Below are 25,962 nucleotides of genomic sequence, written 5' to 3'. Positions count from 1 at the left end.
ATAACATTGTGACCACCTCCTCGTTTCTACGCTCACTGTCCATTTTATCAGCTCCACTTACTCTATAGGTGCACTTTGTAGTTCTACAGTTACAGACTGTAGTCCATCTGTTTCTCTAATACTTTGTTAGCCCCCTTTTACCCTGTTCTTCAGTGGTCAGGACCCCCATGGACCCTCACAGAGCAGGTACTATTTGGGTGGTGGATCATTCTCAGCAAAAATATCCAGACAACAGTGTCCTGTGGGCAGCGTCCTGTGACCACTGATGAAGGACTAGAGGATGACCAACACAGACTGTGCAGCAGCAGATGAGCTGTTGTCTCTGACTTTACATCTACAAGGTGGAGACAAGGTAGGAGTGTCTAATAGAGTGGACAGTGAGTGGACACAGTGTTTAAAAACTCCAGCAGCACTGCTGTGTCTGATCCACTCAGACCAGCACAACACACACTAACACACCACCACCACATCAGTGTTACTGCAGTGCTGAGAATAATCCACCACCCAAATAGTACCTGCTCTGTGAGGGTCCATGGGGGTCCTGACCACTGAAGAACAGGGTAAAAGGGGGTTAACAATATATGTAAAATAATATGTCCAGTGAAATCTTCACTGTGATTCTAAAATGTGGAAAACAGTAAAAAAGGTGTGTCCAAACTTTTGACTGGTACTGTTTTCAAAAAAAAAAATGAATATCAGCTTATGATATCACAGATATGAAATATGTTTGGTATCACCTTATTTTGAGAGTCCACTGGAGATGCTTTGTAGATGCTCACCTTCCATCACCTTTCATTGTTAACTAACATTTAACTAAACTGAAGTGAGCTTTACGTTTAATGTGGTAGATTCTTTCAAATCTAACTCTGAACCTAAACCTAAGCTTAACTTCAACCCAAAATCTAAACCCAATCCTGACCCTGAGTGTCACCAGATAGTCTGTTAACTAATTAAATTAAAGTAGATAATCTACAGGGGATTATCAAAATAAAGGGTGACCCAATTTTTTTTGTTCTATTGCGTTCGCCAGAATTATTTGGAAAAGAGTGAAAAGAAGCAAGAAAACAACCCAGTACAGCCAGTTTTTCCTCTTAACCCCAAACGTAGCTGGAAAAATTCTCTCATCTGAAGTTTGCTTCTCTAGTTTTGTGCCAGAGCCAGGAGTGCAGAGTTAATATTAGCGGACACAGTTTGAAACCCTAAAGGTGGTACTGCCAGAGAACTTGTAGAGAGGAGAATTACCACTCCATAATGTCTTCTGGGTTTCTCTAACACTAGAGGGCGCTCCTGAGCGGGTCCAAAATGAATGGGTTATTATGGAGCATTTGAGCAAAATCATAGTTTATAAATGCTTAAACATTTTTAATGTAGAATAATACAATCATTTCCTGAACACAGAACAGCATAAAACATTTTAACACTGCTGTTATGTTTTTAAGAGCTTTTAAACTCGAGTTGTAAGAGTTTTTTATAGATATCACTTTGACAGTGTCAGAAACTACCCAAGCAAGTCTATTTGAGATTACTGAACAACTCGACCCGGTGTGTGTGATGATTCAGGCCTGCAGTGGGCACCATGCTAACTGCTGGGGCATAAGCATCCATTCCTCGTTAGCTACATTAGCCTCGTAGCTCCAGTGCAAACCTAAAGAAGCAAACTTCAGACACCGCCTCTTTAGCTTCATTTGCTTGGCTCTCCTTCCTAAATCGAGTATTCTGGACATCCTGATCGAGAGCTGAAAGAAATTCCGCCTCCCTTTAATCTCTAATCTGCCCCCTACCGCACATCCGACCGCACGGGCCTCCTCAGCCGAAGAGCTTGAGGAAGCAGGGGTGGCAGTAGGGTTTGTTCTCCTGCTCCTTGAAGCAGCCCTTGCTGAGCGGCTTCAGGCAGAAGTTGCACACCAGGTGGTGGGGATGGAACTTGGCGCCCATGGCCGTGACGCAGCGGCCCAGGATGGGCTCCCTGCACGCCTGGCACACGCTGCCACGGGACTGGTGGTAGTGCGCCTCACATAACGGCTGGCCCTCGTGCTCGAAGAAGCTTCCATTCACAAACGGACTGAAACACTCCTGTAGAGGAGAGAGGAGACAAACGACGCGAATAAGTAGAGGGCAGTGCATTTTTTTTTTATTTTTCCCCAATTTTCTCCCCGATTTAGTCATTTCCAATTCCACCTGCTAGTTAGGATTCCCCCAGTCACACAATACTATCAACGCTAGGAGGGCGAAGGCCAGCACAGGCTTCCTCCGAGACCTGTGAAACCAGCCACCGCTTCTTTTCGAACTGCCGCTCACACAACGTCACTGGACAGCTGAACGCGCTCAGAGGAAAGCGCCAACCGCCAGATCTGTTACGTCAGCTAACAGACGCCTGCGCTGACTAGCATCGCGTTGAGTGATGGGTGGAGACAGGGTGCCATCATACCCACCCAGAGAGTGAGGACAACTGTCTCTCTTGAACTCCCAGCCACTGATAGCTGTAGCATCACCAGGGAGCGAACTTGTGATCTCCAGATGAGAGGACCAATGCTTTTTTTAAAATGTTCATTATATTTTTATTTTTATTTAGTTTTTCATTTTTGGGTTTTGATTTCAGTTTAGTTTCAGTTAGTCTTGAGTGCAGTTTCAGTTTTTACATAGTTTTATTTAGTTTTACTTTTTAGTATTATGCTGAATGCTGTAATTCATAGTATTTGATCGAGTCATTAAGAAGAACATCATTTCATTTTCATGGATCACATGATGAGGTTTTTACTGAGACGTGTCACAATGACTTTTCCTTAGTCTGTACTGGAGCCAAAACTCGGGAGAGTCTTTTCAGGCTTTCAGAAACCCCCTGCATTTACCATCTTACTTACAGGAATCAAATGTCCCTGTTTAAGGTGAAGCTCCAATAAGCAATAATAATCAGTGTGGAAAGTGAATGTACACCATTGTTAGCTTAGTTAGCTTAACACTGCAAATCCCATCAGGGTTTGCCAAAGCTGGACAGTCCAGGGTCTGTGGGGTGTCAAGCAAGCATCCAGTATTTCTTTTATTACAACCCCCTAATCTGTCTTTTAGTGCAACACCCTTAAATCTCATAGATGTGCTTGCGTACATTAGCATGATCATAGGATAAACCAAACCGGTAAAACAGGTTACTGTCTTCTTCAGTTCCTCTGCCACTTCACTATCAAGAGAAATGTAATAGTCCATTAATTCTCATATACTGTTAGGCCAAAGCTATTGAGCTGTAGCCCTGAACATATTTTTAAAGTCCAGAAAAAGATCCAGGCCTACTGAAAGTTCGGTTCTGTACTCCACTAGCTTAGGCCTAGTCACACCCCTGCTTAAAGGCAAGCTCATTGTACAGGCAAGACACACTGAAAGGGTCAAACAGGTCTTTGTCTAATAATGACGACCACGTTGTCTTCTTTTTACGAATACAGTGAATACTGACTAAACCTTTGAACACAAAGGCCAAACCCAGTAAGAGAACGACAGCGTCTGCTACTCACCCTGCAGACGAAGCACTGCGGATGCCACAGCGCGTTGAGGGCGGAGATGTAATTCTCCATGATGGGCTGAGAACAGCCTTGGCAGCGGGAGGCAAAAAGGGCCAAAAAGCACTGCTGGCAGTACTGCTGCCCCTCACGGTCATGGAACCCTGAAACAGGAGGAAACAGGCGGAGATCAGAAGACTGGGTGTGTGTGTGTGTGTGTGTGTGTGTGTGTGTGTGTGTGTATCTCATCCAAAATCATGTAAAATGTATTTAACATTCATTGTATTTTATTATGTTCATTGGATTTCTTATAGAACTGCACAACACAAACCAGCGACTACATTGCTACACACTGTGACTGCATATTAAAAATATGCTGGTGAATCAAAACATGATTGGCCTGGATTACATTAACACTTCTATTTATCAAAACTTTTTTATCTATTACTATTACTATTATTATTATTATCATTATTATTATTATTAGCAGCTTTATTATCTCTGAGAATACAAATATCAGTGACTTGATCATGACATCTTTGCACTCTTAAAGAAAATGGTTCCATATAGTACTATGAACACTCAAAGAACCCTTCGCATGATTAAATATGAAAATGTTCTTCAGACTGGTGGAGAAAGTGCTCTAGATATATAGAACCTTTCTTATAAAGGGTTCCATAAGGCACCAAAAAGGGTTCGACGTCAAGCTTGCTACAATAGAAGAGCCCTTTTTGGTGCCATACAGAACCATCTACAGCACATTCTCCAACAATCAGAAGAACCATTTCACCATACAAAGATCTCTTTAATCATGCAAAGGGTTCTTTGAGTGTTCATAGTACTATATGGAACCATTTCCTTTACTGAAGAACCCTTGAATTTCCTCTCTTTTTGAAACAGTATTAAAGTTTAAAAATGTTTTTTGTGATGTCATAAAAAAACCAATGCATTTACATATATCCACCCATTCAGCCTACAGAAGTTTAGCCCCGCCCACTCACACTGAAGTGGGCGTGCCTTCTTGTTTGAAGTTTTCTGAATGAGGCATAATACAGGCAGCCATTCAGAACAGAGGATATTTACATATATCAGTCTTTAAGGCACAGTAACAGAGACTGTTTCACTCTGAGGTATAAATAGATGCTGGAAATGGCTGAAAAAATATTTTTGGTACATAAAAGTGCACAAAGTATCATAAACGGTATCCATCATGAAAAATTAACCCTTGTGTGGTGTTCAGGTCTGTGGGACCCATTTTCAATGTTTACCAAAATAAAAAATGATGTGATTTATTATTATTCCAACATCAGATTCTTGGCCTTTGCTCATTTTCTGTGAAGAACATATAAAATAACCCATTTTCAGTGTCTTCACTCTGTTCACCCCCCACACATTTATATTACACATGTGGTGTTGGGCTGAACCTGTGGGGAGTAAAAGTGTGGAGGTGCTGTGTCCTTCACTCTGTTCTCCTCCTACATGGCCTGCTGATAGTGTGTGTGTGTCTGTATGTGTGCGTGGCTGTATTGATTTAATAAAACAATAATGTGGTGGGTCCAGCAGACCACTGAGTAACAAACACATCAACACCACACAAGGGTTAAATACAAAAAAAAAATGTAGGCTATGGGCCTTTATAATCCTAATACCTTCATCTCCAAACGTCCGATTGCACTTCACACAGCAGAAGCACTCGGGATGCCAATTCTTATCCAACGCGGTGACCATTTTCTACACAAATACACAAAAACAAGGGAGACTTTAAGAACTGACGCAATACACCGCTGATAGACGCTTGGTTACAGTTCATAACACTCCACATTATATGAGTCATGTTTTGAATACACACTGAAAGTGTGCGCTTACGTTCAGAATGGGCTTGTTGCACTGTGCGCAGTGAGGCGAGTACAGGCTGAAGTAGTCAGGCTCACAGTACGGCCGGCTGTCTTTCTCAAAGAAGTTCCGGTTTCCCAGTTCACACTCGCACTCAGAACACACAAAGTGCTCCGGGTGCCAAACTCGGCCCAGGGCCGTCACCACCTATGGTCAGAAACAGGGTATTATGGGTAATGTACACATACAGAAGCGTTTTCTTATAACACACATACATAACATGATGCCAGTAACAATAAACGTTATACATTTCAAATAATTTGCTGTACATCGTTCAGAATGATAAAACAACAAACTAACTGCATATAATAAAATGTGTACTGATAAAATATCGAGGTGATACTTCAAAAAAACTGCTGTAAATAATTACACTGAATGATATATCCTATAGTATATAGGATAGTGTGTATAAAAAAACCTATTCTATTCTATAACGTAGATATAAACACAGAATTAATAATTAACCATTTTATAGTCAAATTAACAACTGGAATATATTAAAAACATTTAACAACACTTAAAAAAGATGGTTCTTCAAGGGTTGGTTGTATATAGCATCAAAAAGGGTTCTTCTATTGTTACGATGTCAGGCTTGTTACAGCAGCAGAACCCTTTTTGGTGCTATATAGAACCCTTTTCAAAAATGTTCTATATAGAATCATCTACAGCACATTCTCCGTCAATCTGAAGAACCATTTCACAATGCAAAAAACCCTGTAATCATGCATAGGGTTCTTTGAGTGTTCACAGTTCTATATAGAGCCATTTTCTTTACTAAAGAACCCTTGAAGAACCATCATTTTAAGTGTGTATAGTATAAAAATGAAATAAATGGCATCACACTAAAAAAAGGATGGTTCTTCAAGGGTAAAGGGGAATGGTTCAAGAGTCCATGGTTCTCTGCATGGTGAAATGGTTCTTCAGACTGACTGAACATGTAAAGAACCATTTAAGAATGAAATAGACGGTTCCTCAAGGGTTCTTTAGAAAAAAAGGTATAAACTATATATAAAACTCAAAGAAAGGGTTCTTTGCATGGTGAAATGGTTCTTCAGATTCATGAAGAATGTGCTGTACATACATATATATATATATATATATATATATATATATATATATATATATATGTATATATATATATATATATTATATATATAAACCAAAACCTTGTATCTCCAAAACAACTTTACAGGAGAAGGAAAAAACCTACTTTACTTTTAATGTAAGTCAATGGAACCAGACTTTTTTCCAAGTCAATTTGGCCTTTTTCTGTTGGTCCATTCATCATAAAATTTACACACAATGTAAAGAGCCACAGGCATTTTATATATATATATATATATAGCACCAAAAAGGGTTCTCTTATTGTTACACACTCATGTCATAACAATAGCAGAACCCTTTTTGGTGCTATATAGAACCATTTTCTTTTCTTTATTTTCTTTTATCTTTTTAAGAGTGACAGTAACACCGTTGCTGCATTAAACATGCACAAAAAATAAATACTTTGCTTATGAATATGATGTTTATTAATGCTTATGTATGTAACTGCAGGCTGCACTGACATAAGCATTCGTACATGTTATGAAGTCTTTTAGAAGACGTTTCAGTTAAAACGTTTGATGATGATTTACATCTTCTCACCTGTCTGACAACCATAAGGATGTATGTCATACTGAGTCTGTACAGGGTTAACAGGTGAGTCCTGTATGTGAGGTTTTATGAAGTCTTTAAATGGACGAATTCAGATCAAGTGTCTGACCGTGAGAACATCTCCTCACCTGTCCAACAACCGGCTTCTGGCAGGCGGAGCAGTTTCCCTTGGAGGAAGTGGGCACTCCCTGCCTGCTCAGATCGGACTGGAGAAGACCCAGCATGCTGTCCAGGGAGCCGCCAGACGAGGCTGGGGGAGGGGCCGCGGGCTGCTGTGGAGGAGTGACCACTGCATGGACTGGTGCAGTTGGCTAAAGGCGGAGGACGGGAAGGGTCAGCACCACATTCACGAGAAAGTAACTGCAACAGCTATGTGGAACCTATTATATACACACGTAAAAAAGATGGTCCTTCGAGGGTTCTTTAGCAAGGAAAATAGTTCTATATAGAACCATGAATATTCAAAGAACCCTTTGCTGATGATTATTACATTGTCAAGCCTATAACAACAGAAGAACCCATTTTGGTGCCATATTTCATATACAACACATTTTCAGTCAGTCTGAGGAACCATTTTACTATGCAAAGAACCATTTAAGCATAAAATGGCTCTGTATAGAACTCTTGGTTCTAAATAGAACCATTCCCTTTACTAAAGAACCATCCTTTTTAGTGTGATGCCATTTATGTCATTTTTGTACAATACAGTCTTATAAAATATGGTTCTTCAAGGGTTCTTTGGTAAAGAAAATAGTTCTATGTAGAACCGTGAATACTCAAAGAACCCTCTGCATGATTCAAGGTTCTTTGCATGGTGAAAGGGTTCTTCAGATTGAAGAATGTGTTTTAGATGGTTCTATAAAAGAATTCTTCTATTGTAACAGGCTTGATGTTGTAACAATACCAGAACCCTTTTTGGTGCTATACAGAACCCTTTTCAGAAAGGTTCTATACAGAACCTTTATCTTTACTAAAGAACCCTTGAAGAACCATCTTTTTTAAGAGTGTAGATGTATGTAGCATGTTGAGCAACATAGCTAACACTTTAACCATAAACACTGAGACTAGCAATTAGCACTAACTGACAACAGCACATCCAATGTCATATAATGACCGTCCACTTTATTAGAAACCCCCACCTTGGACTTCCACTCACTGGACACTGTATGAGCTCCAACTACCTCACAGGTCTGCTAAAGGTATACCATTACAGACTGTAGCACATGTTGTAGTATAGGGTCATTGCTATGTTGTGAGTGGACAACCACCCAAAAATATCCAGCCAAAAGTGGCTCTGTGGTCAGAAACTGACCACTGATGAAGGGTTAGAGGGCAGCCAACACAAAATGTGCAGCAGCAGATGAGCTACAGTTTCTAACTAAACACGTGTAAGGTGGAGCTACAGGAGGAGTTTCTAATAAAGTGGACTGAAAGTGGACGGCGCAGAGTCTCTACTCACTGTGCTCTGCACCCTGAAGTCCGACAGAGACGCCATCAGTTTGTCCAGTTCCAGAGTAGCAGAGGTGGCTGAGGGCTTCGCTGAGCTGCACATGCAAACACAGACGACAGACCAGGAGATTAGAAACACAGAGGCTTCATTTATGAAATGAGCTCGAATTTCACAACAAATCTGTTCTCAAGAAAAGTTCTGAGCATTTGTGTATGAATGATTTATGAAAACCAGTGTATAATTTTTCTGTAGCTGTAGTTCAATTATTTGGATTTCTTCTAAGAGGAATTGATATATATATATATATATATATATATATATATATATATATATTTATACATATATATATATATATATATATATGTATATATATCTAGATAAGTAATAAAGAATATTTACAGCTCATTTTGCTCATGATTACCAGGGGTGCCAATATTTGGAGGGCACTGTATGTATATATGTACATGTGTATGTATGTGTGTGTGTGTGTGTGTGTGTGTGTGTGTGTTTATGCATATATTATTATGATACATTTTTAAAAAGTATGAAAAAAGGACAAAACAAAAAAAGTATTAAGAAAGGTTATGGACCATTAATAATTCGTATAAGAATAAGAAAGAGGAAAATTAAACAAGGAAGAAGAAAAATGAAGAAAGAAGAAAAATAAGAATTGTAGTATATTAAAATAAATTCGTATGTAATGAAAAATGTTTTTCACAGCTCATTCTGCTCGTGATTACCAGGGGTGCCAATATTTGTGGAGGGCACTGTATATATATATATATATATATAATATATATATAAAGGTTCTGAACAATTAATGATTATACATTTTTTATATTATAGGTAAAACATAAATTTACTCTCAAGTAATAATAACGGCAGTTTATCAAACCCTCTTGGGAAAAGGGTTTATTATCGTACTAAAGAGGGGTTCTTGTTACTATAGTAACTATAGTTGGACCTTTTTGCCGCTATATAGAACCATTTCAGAGGGTTCTTTCAAGGACTGTATACAACTGGTTTTCTGTCATAAAGAACCATTTATGCATTCAAATGGTTCTCTGAGTGTTCATGGTTCTATACAGAACCACTCTCTTTACTAAAGAAGCTTAAAGGATTTCTGAAGATTTAAGAAGCAACTGTAAATAAGATTTTTATAAACATAAAATGTTTGTTGCAGGGATATAAACATGCACATATTAACGATAATAATCCTTTAATTAATTATTAATTCATTCTAAATTTGCACTACAGTTTCTGACTCGGCTGAATGGGATTGAAAGCATCAGTGAACAGAGCACGTGCAGTTCAAGCACTACATCCAATGGTGAAACAGCCAGATTCTCTCCAGTAGACGTCATCATGTTTAAGGATAGTTTGCCAAGAGTGCCAGTTTAAACTTGCCCACGTGGCAGATGATGTGGTGACAGTGCGCCCCCTGCTGTCCCCTCATCATAACACAGCTGTAAATGGGTACAGATGAGTGAGTGAATGTTTGCATTGGCAGCAGACTGACCCGGAGGAGGAAGTGGATTTTGGAGGTTTGTCCCGCTCGTCCTTTTTAGTGGTGGGAAACTGGGCCAGAATTTCATCTGGAAAACAGAGAGGAGAGAGTGAGACAGGAAACACACACACACACAATCAGTACTACGGATAAGTAAGGCACCCTTTCATTTATTCAATATCCAGTCGAAACAGCCATTAAGTACAAGTTTTACAGAATCAGAAAAAATCAAAAACTAATTTAAAAGTAAATTACATTAACGACTGCATACAATATCAGATTTTTGTCAGTATTCATTGTGTCCACTCTTTACCTTTATTCCAGCTTCCTCTCTTTTCAGGAGACTCACTTTCAGCTCCTCAAAGAATCTGCAGACACACCTCCAAAGCTCAGTCTTAGAAGCTGGTTGATCTTTTTCTGAAGTAATCAAACACATTCAGTGGTGTTGAGGTTTGGACTCTGGGGTGGTCAGTCCATCGTTCAGCTTCTTTGTTTGATGTGTCCGTCTCCTTTTCTCAGTGAGGTTCTTCTTGATCATCTACACATCCTTTCAGACCCACAGCGCTAAGTCGTCTTCTCACAGTGGAAGGATGGACAGAAACACCTGTGGATGTTTTCAGATCTGAAGCAGCTTGATTTTCTCCTCTCTCTCAGAGATGAAAGCTTGCTGTTTATCTGATGGGGCAGTTTTGGGGTCTACCAGGTCTTCCAGGTGGTTGTTAGGAGGCCATTTTCTCTGTAGCGTTTAATCATTTTTTGAACTCCAGTTTTGTGAACTCCTCATTTTGCTTTGACTTTCTCCTTCCTTATGCAAGTGGACTATCTTACATCTAATTTCCTGAGAAATGAAGAACTAATGGCTGTTTTAACTGGAAATTATATAAATGAAGGGTGGTCTCCTGCACAGTACCCACCCACGCACAATTACCAACCATTCAGTACACAGACACACCCAAACACACCGACCTGTGATGTTGAACTGGGTGGCGTTGAGCTCCTGCAGTAAATGATCCAGCTCACTGAGACCACCTCCCAGCACTGAGGACGAGGAGAAGGCTGGAGGCTCTGGAGAGCGGGGCGAGCGAGGCTTGCAGACAGTACTGAAAGAGAGAGAGAGAGAGAGAGTGTGAGATTGCTTAAAAGTCACAGAAAAACTAGCTTTACATTTAAAAAGTAGCCCATGCTCCTTTCTGTGTTCCAGCTTCAGGAAGAACCACCTACAAGCACAACAAAGCAGGCGGAAACCTCCGGATTTGAGATGGTAATTAAGTTAGCAAATACAATTACTGTCATCTGGGAATTAGGCTCCTAAAGGAAAGTGCTTTCCTGATGTTCCACTCTGTGACTCGCAAATGACCCTGAAGCAATGAATTATGCAAAATAGGCCTCAGATTAATACCTGTAGAGTTTGTCGGGGTTCGGGTTCTGAGAGCCGTTTGTCTTCATCGCAGCAGAAACAGTCTGTGGAAGAAATGTATAGAAATCAGCGGTGGACCGTGACTTTCATACAGTCGTGTCCATGTCGTCTACAGAGAACACATTTCTGCACATTTTAACGCACAATTACTGTTTATATGCTAAATATAACATATTAAGAAAAATCTAAATATAAATGCTGCCTGTGCAAAAATTATGGCACACTTTATCCTTTATGTTTCATTTTTTCCAATATTTTAAACTGTAAAAAGTAAACTAACTAACTAACTGCATTAAGATTTGCAGAAGAAATGCCGTATTTAAGTTTGTTCGCTGTAGAGCCCATTAAAATTATGAAAATAATTTTGTGGGCAGGATATGTCAAACACAAGGCCTATGTGTTAATTTTCTATTAATATTAGCCCATTTCACAATGAGCTGCACTACAATCCCCAGCATGCATTGCAACAATATGTGCACTCCCACCCCCCCAACAACAACACCTGGGACATCAGTTACACCACAATTCTACTACACCAGTCACATCACCAAACACACTAGATGCATTTCAGTTCATGTAATATTTCAAGGTCTTGCCATATTTTGAATAAACAATGGACAGTTTGGATTACAGCAAAATGTTATTTAAAACTGAAAACACAGATTTTTTTACATTATTAATATTAAAAACATAATATTAATATTTTTTAATATTATTATTTTCTTTTAATGGTTGAGTTTGACACTCCTGCTGTAGAGGATGTATGAACTTATTTTCACTTAGAAAATCAATAAAACGTTTTGCATATGACTGTAGTTACGCATTCAGTTCGGGCCATAAGTGTCTTCTACTGTGATGCTAATCGCCCCTTGGGATTCTAGTTGTATGTTAGCGCTAAGCTAACAGCAATTCAAATAAGTGTTTTTTGGTTGTTGTAGATGAAACAGACAATAGAGGATGTAAGAGACATTCCATGTTTCATTTTAAGCTTGTAACAGACATTAACATATTTCTTACCTTCGTAACAGTTTTACAGAGAGCAGCAAAAAACTGCAGCTGCTGTTTCCATTTCTAACACCTGACAGAAACGCACTGGTGAGGCGAAAACTCACCCATTTTAAAACAAAACATGATCGGTTAATTCCACTGTCTGTGGCTAATTATATTAGAGGTTAACCAATGGGAGAGCTTGCTTGGCTGTATCTACTGAGTTCTGATTGGATCATTTTCCTTTGGGCCTTTCAACAATTTAACCCTTTTGTTTCCAACTGAAACCAATGAACGGTAGCGAAAGAATCTAATTGGGTAGAAACAAAAAATAAATATGTTTCTGCCCATTTAACTTTCTTCAGTTTAGGAAAGTGGAAGGATGTGTTCCACTAAAAAAGCAAAGGAAACTCCCAGTGCCTTTCTACAGCAAAAAGGCTTTGGCCAGTAGGATGCTAACACTACTGCTTCCGAGTACTGATTGGTTGGCATTTCTGCTTCCGAGTACTGATTGGTTGGCATTACTGCTTCCGTGTACTGATTGGTTGGCATTACTGCTTTCGAGTACTGATTGATTGGCATTACTGCTTCCAAGTAATGATTGGTTGGCATTACTGCTTTCGAGTACTGATTGGCTGGCATTTCTGCTTCCGAGTACTGACTGGTTGGCATTTCTGCTTCCGAGTACTGATTGGCTGGCATTTCTGCTTCCGAGTACTGATTGGTTGGCATTACTGCTTCGGGGTACTGACTGGTTGGCATTACTGCTTTCGAGTACTGATTGGTTGGCATTTCTGCTTCTGAGTACTGATTGGTTGGCATTACTGCTTTCGAGTACTGACTGGTTGGCATTTCTGCTTCCGAGTACTGATTGGCTAGCATTTCTGCTTCCGAGTACTGATTGGTTGGCATTACTGCTTCGGGGTACTGATTGGTTGGCATTACTGCTTTCGAGTACTGATTGGTTGGCATTTCTGCTTCTGAGTACTGATTGGTTGGCATTACTGCTTTCGAGTACTGACTGGTTGGCATTTCTGCTTCCGAGTACTGATTGGCTAGCATTTCTGCTTCCAAGTACTGATTGGTTTGCATTACTGCTTCCGAGTACTGATTGGTTGGCATTACTGCTTCCGAGTACTGATTGGTTGGCATTTCTGCTTCCGAGTACTGATTGGTTGGCATTACTGCTTCCAAGTACTGATTGGTTGGCATTACTGCTTCCGAGTACTGACTGGTTGGCATTACTGCTACTGAGTGCTGATTGGTTGGCATCACTGTTATTGAGTGCTGATTGGTTAGTATTACTGTTACTCAGTGCTGATTGGTTAGCATCACTGTTATTGAGTGCTGATTGGTTAGTATTACTGCTACTGAGTGCTGATTGGTTGGCATGACTGCTACTGAGCGCTAATTGGTTAGCATTACTGCTACTGAGTGCTGATATAAATAAATGTACATAAATCACTGTTACAAAGTCCCATAACTGGTGCGCTCAAAAATATAATTTTGTTTATATTTATATTAAATATTTTATGTTGTTCTGTGTTGATATATCAAATGCAGTTTGATTAACCATTTACAAACTACGATTCTGCATAAAAGACTACAGAGTTTACCAGTACAAGTATAAAGAAATGTTATTCTATTAAATATAAATGAACTAAAAATGCTTCGGGGGGTTTCAGTCGTTCACCTGCTGGGGTGTGTACGCAGGCGGAGGAGGCCTGGTCTGAGCGGTGTCCTGGACGCTGTTGGGTGGGGTATCGGTGTTGGCTGGAGGGTCAGAGGTCAACAGGACGGGGCAGCGGGCCAGAGGAGAGGCGGAACTCTCGAGATCGGCCAGGAGAGCATCTACAGGGCGGGAGAAGGAGGATGATATGATAAAGACTCAGAAAAGAAAAAAATATAATAAATTGTCATTTTTAAACATTCAAAAAATATATAACTTCTCTACAATGAACCATTTCACTTCAAAACACTCTGAACGACTTTGTTTACATCTCAAAGATGGAATTATGAATCTATGAATCCCCTTTAAGTGAATTATTTCAAAGTACTAAAGTGGTTCACAGCCAAAACAGGAACAAAGAGTAACACTGAAGGGTCATTTCACCGTCAGAGCCGACAGGTGTGGAGACGGGTGATGCTTCTCTCCATTCATTCGGCATTTCTGTGGAGCAATTCGTACTTTAGTAGAGGCCAGAACACGGTTGCTTGTGTAGAGAGCCGATGAATGGAGATATAGAGTGGAAATAAGGCCGAACTCCTCATTAAAGGGCCCATATCCAACATTTTTATTATATTTCATTTTTTCCTGAGGTCCACTTATAACATGTGTGTGGTTTTCTGCACCAGAAACGGTTGTAATTAATTTTTATGTGATCATTTTCCAGCCCATCTTTATTCAAGGCTGTGGTCGTTACTGTGCCTTTAAGAACGATATATGTAAATGAGCTTTCTTCTGATTGCCTGAGTAGTGCTGCATTCAAACAGCAGCCTGGGTTGAAACGCTCCTCATAACTTCAGCGTGAATGGCCGAAGCTGCTGTAGACTGAAATGGGTGGTGGTAGATGTGTTGGTTTTTGTGACATCACAAAAACAAATTCAAAACAGGTCATTGGACTGATAATGTTAACACATCATCAAACTCTTTATTAAAAAAGTTGTTTGTTTTGCGATATGGGTCCTTTAAAAGAACATTCAGTCCTTTGGACATTAAAGCTGCCCACATGAGTTTTTGTCCACAAGGGGAGAAAACAGTGATAGTGAGCAGAAAATGGTCACCAAACCCAAAGCATAAGCTTTTGGCAGGATATTTGGAATCAAATATGTTTAGAGCAACAGCGCCACCTGTTGGACAAAAACATCTGTCAGGCTTTAATATACACCGATCAGGCATAACATTATGACCACCTCCTTGTTTCTACACTCATTGTCCATTTTATCAGCTCCACTTACTATATAGGTGCACTTTGTAGTTCTACAGTTACAGACTGTAGTCCATCTGTTTCTCTGCGTACTTTGTTAGCCCCCTTTTACCCTGTTCTTCAGTGGTCAGGACCCCCATGGACCCTCACAGAGCAGGTACTATTTGGGTGGTGGATCAGTCTCAGCACTGCAGTAACACTGACGTGGTGGTGGTGTGTTAATGTGTGTTGCACTGGTCTGAGTGGATCAGACACAGCAGTGCTGCTGGAGTTTTTAAACACCTCAGTGTCGCTGCTGGACTGAGAATAGTCCACCAACCAAACATATCCAGCCAACAGCGTCCTGTGGGCAGCGTCCTGTGACCACTGATTAGACTAGACTAGAGGATGACCGACACAAACTGTGCAGCAGCAGATGAGCTATTGTCTCTGACTTTACATCTCCAAGGTGGACTGACAAGGTAGGAGTGTCTAATAGAGTGGACAGTGAGTGGACACAGTGTTTAAAAACTCCAGCAGCACTGCTGTGTCTGATCCACTCGTACCAGCACAACACACACTAACACACCACCACCACGTCAGTGTTACTGCAGTGCTGAGACTGATCCACCACCCAAATAGTACCTGCTCTGTGAGGGTCCATGGGGGTCCTGACCACTGAAGAACAGGGTAAAAGGGGGCTAACAAAGTATGCAGAGAAACAGATGGACTACAGTCTGTAACTGTAGAACTACAAAGTGCACCTATATAGTAAGTGGAGCTGATAAAATGGACAATGAGCACAGAAACAAGGAGGTGGTCAGAATGTTATGTACATCAATGTTGTCAGAACAAAACTTGTATCTCCAAAATAGTAACTTTACAGGAGAAGGAAAAAACCTTCTTTATTTTCAATGTAAGTCAATGGAACCAGACTTTTTTCCAAGTCATTTTGGGTCATTTCTGTTTGTCCATTCATCATGAAATTTACACACAATGTAAAAGTTATAGTTATTTTCAAATTATGACAGAAACTGAAAAACGACAAAAATGGAGATACAAGGTTTTGTTCAGAGAACTGTGATATGCTGGTGTACAGAGACTGCAGCCCATCTGTTGATGGACAGTGTTAGCCATCCTCTAGGCCCTCAGTAGTGGTCAGCAGAGCTGAGAATCGTCCGCCATTTAAAAAGGCAGTCCTGACCAACGATGAATGGGGTACAGGGGGGTTGATAAATTGTGCAGATGGGCAACGGTCTGTATCTGTACACCTGTATAATGGACCTATAAGGTAGGTGGATTTCCTCTATTGTGGAATATCCCTTTACGAGCGGAACGGATGCACACGAGACATGATTTTTAAGAAATGATAGTTTGGTGATAATATGATGGTAGACTGTTTGTATCACTGGACAGCAGTGGGGAACCTCAGGGCCTTCAAAGTCTTCAGAGAAGCCCTAATGATTTCTGTGAAATATACAAATACACTTCCGCCATGTTTAGTTAATTTTTATTTAACAGAATTATTTGCTTGCTGTATTTAAACTCTGTATTGTAGTAATTCTCATATTTAATGATTAAGTTTTTCAGTTGGAAACAAAAGGGATCAATTCTTAAAACTTCCAGTGGAAACTGTCCAATCAGGATCGTTTTCCCTGTGGTATCTGGGCAGATACAGCCAGTCTGCTCTCCCATTGGTTAGCACTTCAGGAGCTGGACTGAAGGCCGTGAATATACTTTAAATTTACTACCAACATAATTAAGAAGTGACAGAGGAATCAACCATTTTGATTTACGATGGGGCAAAATTTGTGAGAAAAGACGTCACTCGAGGACTTCGGAAAGTTCCAGATACACCATACTACAGCCATAGTCTAACCAGGTTGTTAGAAAAGGAAAACAACAGCAGCTCTATATCAGGAGTAGCTGCTAAAACAGTCACGGTAAAATTGCTAATAAGGTAAAATATATGCTAATTTATTATTAATTTCATAATAAATAATAAATAACTAATATCTAATACATTCAGTGTCTTTTACAAGTTTCGCGTGTCCATGTTTGATTTAGAACGGTCCAAAGACTCATGTGAATCGCTGTTAGCTTAGCACTAACACACAACTAGAACCCCTTAATGGTGCTAGCAATAAATTAGCATCATTGTAAAGGTGTTTTTTTCTCATTTTTGACCGAGTTTTGACACAACCGAAGGACTAGCTCTAATAATCACGGTTCACCACTGCTGGACAGCCATGAACTGATGGTGGCTGACCGAGAGAAATAAGGTTAATGCGATGGCAAACAAAGCAAGCTGAATAGAAATAGCATGAAAATGGTAAAATAGCAAAACAGCGGAATAAAAGAGCATGAAAACAGCCATGCAGCTACGCAGAGACGTTCTATGGAAATATTAGTTATATATAGAGGCCTATATACATACCCACTGGGCAAAACTCACGCAGATTTCACTGATAGTGATCCGCATATTAAAGTACTGTCAGTGTATATGAAAACCGCATCAGTCAGGTCACTTTAAACAGCCTGTTTGCTTTATTCCATCATTTAAAGCACCTCAAGTAATCCAAAGGAAAATGGAACAAGTCTTAAAGGGACAGTTTGGCGAAAAATCATTAAGGTTGGACCACAATTGTACAGACTACTGCGGCTACTGTTTTTAGCAACGCAGTGTATGTTTGTTCATTATTCTAGATAAAAGGACATCGTACAGTGTGAGAAACCGCATAAGCAGCTCTATCTGAGGTTACTGAACTACTCCTCATGGTTCCAGGTAAACAGTTTTTATGAATTGTGTTCATAAACTTCCATTACTTGTTAGCTACATTAGCCTCGTACTGCCTAACATGTCTTAGCCATCAGCTACACTCTTAAAAAAGATGGTTGTTCAAGGGTTCATTAGTAAAGGAGAACTATGAGTTCGATATAAGTCCATTTCATGCTTAAAGGGTTCTTTGCATGGTGAAATGGTTCTTCAGATGGATGGAAAATGTGTTCTATATGGTTCTCTATAGAATCAATTTGAAAATAGTTTCTTTATAGCACCAAAAAGGGTTCTTCTTTTGTTAAGCTTGACAGCGTAACAATAGCAGAACTATTTTCAAAAAGGTTCTATATAGAACTCATATACAACACGTTCTCCATCAAACTGAAGAACCATTTCACCATGCAAAGAACGAATTAAACATGAAATGGTTCTACACTCTTAAAAATAGATGGTTCATCAAGGGTTCTTTATTAAAGAAAATGGTTCTGTATAAACCCTGAACACTCAAAGAACCCTTTACATGATTAAAGGGTTCTTTGCATTGTCAAATTGTTCTTTAGATTGATGAAGAATGTACTTTATATGGTTCTATATGGAACCTTTTTGAAAAGGGATCTATGAAGCTCCAAAAAGGGGTCGTCTATTGTTACACACTCGTATCGTAGCAACAGCAGAACCCTTTTTGTTTACTAAGAAACCCTTGAAGAACCATCGTTTTAAAAGTATTGGTAACTGTTGCTTTATTAAACATGCACAAAGCATACATACTTTGCTTATAGATATGATATAGCTGTTTATTACTATGTTATATATAACCTTTTTGGTGCTGCACAGAGCCATTTTCAAAAAGGTTCTATAAAACATATTCTCCATCAATCTGAGAACCATTTGACCATGCAAAGAACCACTGAAGCATAAATGGTTTTATATATAGAACTCATGGTTCTATATAGACCCTTTACTAAAGAACCCTTGAAGAACCATCTCTTTTAAGAGTGTATTTAAAATAGGAACTTGAATAAATTTGATTTTTCACCAAACTCTGCTTTCGAACTAAGCGTCTGCCCAGTGGGTGGTACATCCGAACACCACATGAAGAAGGCAGCAAACAGAGCACCAGACTGACCGGCATGACAGTTACGTACCAAACATAACAATGCGAGGGTTGAGGGGGTAGTTAGACGGGTCAGGCATTCCTACAAGGAGACACACACAAGTGACCACACACATAGAGAGAAGGTCAGGCACACTCCGACCAATCAGGCAGCTTTTTGGACACAAAACATGGCGGAGCCGTCAGAGCCTGGCCAATCAGAGCGAGAGAAACACAAAAATACACCAGGGACAGGGAGGAGGTCCCGAACGTTCCAGGGAGCCGGAGCGAGGGCTGGCAGAGGCTTGAGGCTTGAGGCCAAACAACGGAAGTGGCAGCATTTTTGACAGAAGGGTCAGCAAAAAGGATATAAAAGAGGAAGAGTGTCGGCCAGCTGATAGCATAAGAGTGTGTAATTGTTTCCTATTAGGCTTTTACTAATACACAACGTCCATTTCAGATGCCAAGAGGAGCTCAGTGGAGAGCGGGGCACAACCTTTGGTTTTTGCAAAATAATTTAAAAAATATTCAAGTTGGAATCATCATGTTTTCATACAAGCAACATATACATCTCTGCTATAAATCAACACCTGAACGTTGTTTCTACCATCCACTGTCCACCCAAAATGACAGGAAGTGCAGTGTTACAGTTTGGCCCATGGGTGGGTTCACTGTAACAGACAGAGTTAATTCAATATAATTCTATGTTGTAAGAAACAAATATATGTTCCAACCAAACTGCATCAAATATGCTCATGTATAAGACAAATAGACAGCTCAACTGATGGATACACGCACATCAAATTATATATGAACACTGATGTGAGACTGTGTTTCAAACAATGACAGATTTTTTTTCTAGTGAAGAAAAATAAAAACACCACACATCAGTAAAATATGGAACATTGACTCTGAATAACTACAGCTTTACTAACTGTTAATGTCAATTTCATGAATATACTTATTTAAAACCAAAATACTGACATCTGAAAGACACTAATGAAGTAGAATCTTAGAGAATCTTAAAATCTGTGTAAACATATGGAACAAAAAGACTAAATTTACCTTATTAGTAAACGCTGTGTAAGTACTAACCCCGCAGTGCGGAGGCTGTACTTAAGCCCAGCTGCACTTGCTGTGAGCTTGTTAGCTGCTTCAAAATACTGGTACGTTGTAGGAAACAAGATGCTGATTAAACTAATACATGGTTGGATTTTGTAATTTAAAGAAACAGTTCAGTAACCAAAAAAAGACCATGTTGAAAAAAATGACTTACATGCCCTGAAAACACTCTTTGGCTCAGATCTCTTTAAAACGCTGACGAATCACTCTAAATTTTGGTGGGAGGCCTCGGCTAGGAAAGGTGATGATGTTGCCAGAAGCTCACGCTGCTTGACCTTCTTTAGCAACATAAAAAGTCTGTATTAAATTAGGTTGCAGTCATGTGGGGCAGTCATGGGCTGGAAGTTAGGGAACCAGCCCTGTGACCGGAAGGTCTCCGGCTTGATCCCCTGAGCTGACAGGACATGACTGATGTGCCCTTGAGCAAGGCACCTAACCCCCAACTGCTCCCTGGGTGCTGTGGATAGGGCTGCCCACTGCTCTGGGCAAGTGTGCTCACTGCCCCCTAGTGTATGTGGTGTTTCACTGCATGGATGGATTAAACGTGGAGGTGAAATTTTTGGCCTACAAACCCCATAGTGCAACATGACAAAGTTGTTGTTGAACATTTGAAGTAGAAAACATGTCTTTTCCAATTTATATTTAGAGAAACATCAATGCTAACACAGAAAACACAAGCAATTCCGCCGACTTTTCAAAATTTCTGCATAAATCAATCATTGAGATTTAAACAAAGTAGTTCAGAGTGTTTCAATGTGCAACGTAGAGAAACAAATCATGACTTATGTCTTTACAGCGGTGGTGATAGGAACCAGGGGTCACCATGACTACAACACAAATATAGCCATTTTATTTACTATCCAAAACCACCAGTGAACCTACACGAGTCTTCTGAGTTTATATGAAATGTTGATCATGGCAAAATATTAGGAAATCTGAAAAAAAAAAATCTTTATTTTCTTCTCCAGCATCAGGTAACGTATTCATAACCATTACATGTATTGACTTTTTTTGAGGGGGCTTTTAGAGGCATTAAACTCTTTAGACGTTTGGTTCCTATCACCACCACGGTGTGAGTTTCTCCTAATCGTAATAATTTAACTATGCAGAACTTCTGAAACTGGTGAAATTCCTCTTTAAAGAAAGGCTAACGCTAACATATGAGGGTGAGTAATTGTTTCCTGTTGACCTCTGGCTAATATAGCAGGCCTAATATAAATCTTTCCCAATTTGCATTAAAGAAAGACTATTGCTGACACGTCAATATTAGCATTACGCAGATGAACTACATGGAGGATTTAGGGGAAAAATGTCTGTTTTTCTGTGTGGCCATTACAAAAGTGACCCTAAACAGATCTGAGGATGAGCTTGAGCACAATTATCCATGTGTAAAATGTTAGCACAGTTTATGTTGGCAGACAAAATGCTAATGTGTGTGTCCGAGACGGAGACTGCTAACCCCTTGTTCTAGCCTCATTCGCCACAAATAGTCAAAGATCCACACTGTTTATAATGTCACTGCTGTCCCAGATGTTCCACTGAGCAGCAAGAAGGCCAGTTATGCTCATTGAGCCATTACTGTTAGCATAAGCAGCTTTAGTGGATTGTCTAGCATTGATGAAGAAGGTCGCATTCATTTGTTTAGTTTGAGAGCGTTTGGCTAGCGGCCTTGTAGTGATTCATACTGTGTCTGTGAAACACTCCACAGCTCACACACACACACACACACACACAGCAGTGCTCATATAAGGAGCTAAAATTCCTCCCAATAGGAATTCTGACCATATTTAGAGATAGCTGCCCGCTTCTTTGGCGTGACCTAGCCAAGCAACACACACATTGAGGCTCTATGGCCTCTGCTCTACATCCAGAGCCTGTGACCGGACAGACAGAAAAAAATGAGCGTGGCCCAACCGGACGCCCAATCTGAACCAGATGTGCGGTAATGCTTAGTAAGCATATTTCTGGTCGATCAAACATGTCACGTACAAACTGAGGGCAGCTTTTCATATTTCATTGTACCCCCTTTCAGCCAAACATTTTGGATATGAGCATTTGCTGTGCTTGAGCAAATGGGCCCAATACTGAAAATCAGAAAATCTCCATCAGATTAAACTCAATCAAGCTTCACTGATATTATTTTTAATGCATCATTTTGTCAACATCAGTGTTTTTTTAATAACAGAAAAGTTGTGAAATGTTAAAAAATCTTAAAGAGGTGATGCAGTCATGCTTGAGTATATAAGGAGCATCCAGGAAAGACCCGGTCACTCGGCAATTTGCAAAAAACATGCCTCAACAAACAGTCCAACTGTTTTAGAACAACATTTCTCTATAAGCGATTGCAAAGATTTTAAATATGTCACCATCTACAGTGCATAATATCATCTAAAGATTTAGGTAATCAGGAAAAACAAAAACCACAACTGAAAAGTTTATAGAAACACTTCCGATTTCTCTGGGCTCAAGGGCAAAAATGTTATATGATGATACTTCAATTTTCACAATACACGTTATGCATCACATTATTTAGTATTTCCACGATTTAAGAAGTTGGAACAGACAAAATAGAATCTATCGTGCCACATATAAAAATACTACAATAATAATAATAATAAGAAGAACGACTTTTATTCATTGTTTTACAAACTGCACTGTACTAAATCCAATTAAACAGGCCTAATTATGCTCACTTCGTAATGAAATGTAGATAGTCAGTTCTTTTTAAGTACTAATGATACTGTCAAAGCACACTGTGACATTATTTATCACGATAATGACAAAATATTGTCATATTGCCCATCTCTAATTCAATTCGATTCAATTAAAATTTATCTGTACAGCACTTTTTACAGCAGGCATTGCCACAAAGCAGCTTTACAGAAATGTAAGTCATAGGCCACGCTGGCAAGGAAGAACTCCCAGAGCAAGAAACCTTGAGAGGAACCACGACTCAAAAGGGGAACCCATCCTCCTCTGATCGACATCGGACAGCAAAGCAATAACACAACAAGAGCAAAATGAATAAAGAATAAGGCAATGAATACAACAATGAATACTACATAGAGAAAAAAGGGGCCTAGCTTTCAGAACAATGTGTGAGCAGGACATGGATAGAGTTGATACTGTGGTCTCCCAGGCGGTGCCACCGTCTGACCGTTGGCCCTACTGTTGGGAGATTGTGAGTTCGATCCCAGTGATGCCACAGTCATCCATGGCCTGCAGACCAATGCCCAACACAAGAGAGTATAATCAGTCTCGCTCTCTGGGTGGGTAGGATGGTCCACTCCCCCCATCACTCAGCACAATGCAAGCAAACAGAATTGGCAGGTTGAAAAAAAAGAGCAGCGATGGCTGATTTTATGTCTTGGAGGAAGCGTGGGCTTAGCTAGTGGGTAGAATTTAACTAAATGGGTAAAAATCAATACTGTGGAAAAAGGGTATTGATATCATTTCAACGTTTCACAATCAATATGCTGCAAAATCAATATTTATTGAGTAGGATAAGTACTGAGAGGAACCCAGACTCAAAAAAGGAAGCCCATCTCCTCTGGGCTGCAGTTGGGACACAAAAAAACCCCACAACTGAACAGTGTATAGAAACACTGCGATTTCTCTGGGCTTGAGAGCAAAAAGTTATATGACATTACTTCTATTTTCATAATACATCATATGCATCACAATATTTAGTTTTTCGTGAGTTGGAACAGACAAAATAGAGTCTGTAATGTATGAAAATACTACAATAATAATAAGAAGAAGAAGAAGAAGAAGATGAAGAAGGAGAATGATATTTATTTAATGTTTTACAAACTGCGCTGCACTAAATTTAATTTAAAAGGCCTAATTATGCTCACTTTGTAGTGAAACATGTAGCTAGTCAGTGTTTTTTAAATACTAATGATACTGACGAAGCACATTGTGACATTATATATCACAATAATGACAAAATATTTAAAAAGTACACTCCTAAAAATAAGCGTCCCAAAAAAGGGTTCTTTGGAGCAATGCCATGGAAGAGCCACTTTTGGTTCTTCTCCAGTTCTTCTACACCATGAATGGTTTCGGAACCATCTACTGAAAGGCTCTTCTGTGGCACCACTCCTAAGAACCCTTTTTGTCACCTTTAGAACATTTTTTAAATGCTAAACAGAAGCTGAACAGAAGCGCTGGGTTAAATCAGTTGACCAATGCCCACCTCGGGCCACCAAACCGTGATCCTCCATTGAGGATTTCCAGTAGGCCTGGATCTAATCGCTTAATCAAACTTGATTGTGTCTGAGGCGGAGTTGTGGTCAGTCCTAAAAGTCCTGAAACTTCTGGCCTGGTCTCTGTCTGAGCGTTCAGATGTAGTGCCTGCCAAATGCTACCAGATGTGGCCGGGCCAGGGCGCGCGCTCTATTCTGGAGTCGGACTAACCTCCATGTAGTGCAGACCGCAGCTTTTTGAGAAATACTTCGGCTCATGAAGTTTAGGCTCCACGCGTGTTAGGACAGATGCTTGTGCATCTGTGGTCAGTCTAACAGCCAAGCTCTTCTGGCCTGTAACAGTCTATTACACAGTCTTGGGGACAAATGGGTCACATGCTGTTAATTTGATACGAAAAACTGTTTTTTTTTATGTGAGCCATACACTTTTCTCTCAGCTCTCTGCCCCCTCCCTTCTTCCTCATCATTTTCTGTGCCAACCAGAGTCATGGAGAAGCATAGAGAAACTGCCCAAGCCCTCTTCATGGACAGAGAAAGGGAAAAAAAGGAGTACATACCCAGATCCTCCATGGCAAATTCTATATTTTATCTGCCGTCCAGATGAAGGGAAAGGCAGGAGAGTGGAAAGTGGCTGAATGTGGTCTGTAGTTTTTATTCTCAGGCTGTTTTAAACTCCCTTATCCTGAGCAGCTCCGTTAGTCCAGGACTGTGGAGAGCCAGAAAGGGAGAGAGAGGAGGAAAAGAAGGGCGGGGTTGCTCCTTAGTCCCGCCCACTGTTACCGCGGAGACGGCGGGGGGAGGGGCGTGGCCAAATAGTACGGTTCAAATGGAGACGGAGGGGCGTTGCTAAGAACGATGACGTGACTGTTTTTTGTTTTTTTTTCAATTTAAGCAGAAGAGATGGGAAGGTAGTGATGGCTGAATACTGAATACACAGTTCTGAATGCGTTCAGTAACATATTTTATTACATTACATAATAAAGTAACATTTAAAATAGATTTAGAATGCATTTGTAATACATCTTGTTAAGGCATTTGGAATAAAAAACCTTTTTTTCTTAACTCACAACAAAAATTGTTTTACTTCTTTTTCCTCTCTCACCGCCTGCTTCAGTCCACTGCGGCTCCCACAATCCCCTGAGTTCAGTACAACACTAATGTAAAACATATTACCCTCAAACATGTTCAGTATTGAGGAGATTATTAGTTTGATCGTCTTTCAAAAGAGCTCAGTAACACTGAGATCAATAACTGAGCACATTGATTTATCAGTCTACTCAGGCTTTAGCAGAGCTCAGTAATGCTGAGATTAATGACTGATCACATTGATTTATCAGTCTACTCAGGCTTTAGCAGAGCTCAGTAACGCTGAGATTAATAACTGATCATCACATTGATTTATCAGTCTACTCAGGCTTTAGCAGAGCTCAGTAACGCTGAGATTAATAACTGATCATCA

The 25,962-nt window shown here is 39.9% G+C and overlaps 1 protein-coding gene across 2 annotated transcripts; it reads right to left on the bottom strand.

Moving 5' to 3' along the window:
• Nucleotides 1–524: 524 nt before the first annotated feature.
• On the bottom strand, nucleotides 525–25,377 carry LOC118809747 (transforming growth factor beta-1-induced transcript 1 protein-like). 2 transcript variants are annotated; one of them, XM_036573295.1, is made up of 12 exons: nucleotides 25,061–25,377; nucleotides 19,226–19,276; nucleotides 14,089–14,246; nucleotides 11,391–11,452; nucleotides 10,958–11,091; nucleotides 10,004–10,079; nucleotides 8,494–8,578; nucleotides 7,163–7,345; nucleotides 5,355–5,528; nucleotides 5,138–5,219; nucleotides 3,504–3,652; nucleotides 525–2,073 (listed from the first exon to the last, which is right to left on the bottom strand). In XM_036573295.1, exons 1-12 carry the CDS (start codon nucleotides 25,071–25,073, stop codon nucleotides 1,807–1,809), a joined length of 1,434 nt encoding a protein of 477 aa, XP_036429188.1. In that variant the 5' UTR covers nucleotides 25,074–25,377; the 3' UTR covers nucleotides 525–1,806. The 2 variants fall into 2 exon arrangements, with proteins under 2 accessions (XP_036429188.1, XP_036429189.1); XM_036573296.1 differs by lacking the exon at nucleotides 19,226–19,276 and having other exon boundaries at nucleotides 25,061–25,370.
• Between the last annotated feature and the right edge of the window lie 585 nt (nucleotides 25,378–25,962).

The sequence above is a fragment of the Colossoma macropomum genome, unplaced genomic scaffold, assembly GCF_904425465.1.
Source record: "Colossoma macropomum unplaced genomic scaffold, Colossoma_macropomum, whole genome shotgun sequence".
Lineage (NCBI taxonomy): Eukaryota > Metazoa > Chordata > Actinopteri > Characiformes > Serrasalmidae > Colossoma > Colossoma macropomum.
The sequence above is the reverse complement of the archived record's forward strand: the minus strand, read 5'-3'. Positions and strand labels throughout refer to the sequence as shown.

What these genes read in the sequence shown, in the direction of transcription:
- LOC118809747 (XM_036573295.1), bottom strand. An exon ending in AACCCCGACAAACTCTACAG is followed by an intron (nt 11,092 to 11,390) that starts GTATTAATCTGA and finishes TCTCTCTTTCAG; the next exon opens with TACTGTCTGCAAGCCTCGCT. An exon ending in AGAAGCCGGTTGTTGGACAG is followed by an intron (nt 5,529 to 7,162) that starts GTGAGGAGATGT and finishes TTCTGACCATAG; the next exon opens with GTGGTGACGGCCCTGGGCCG.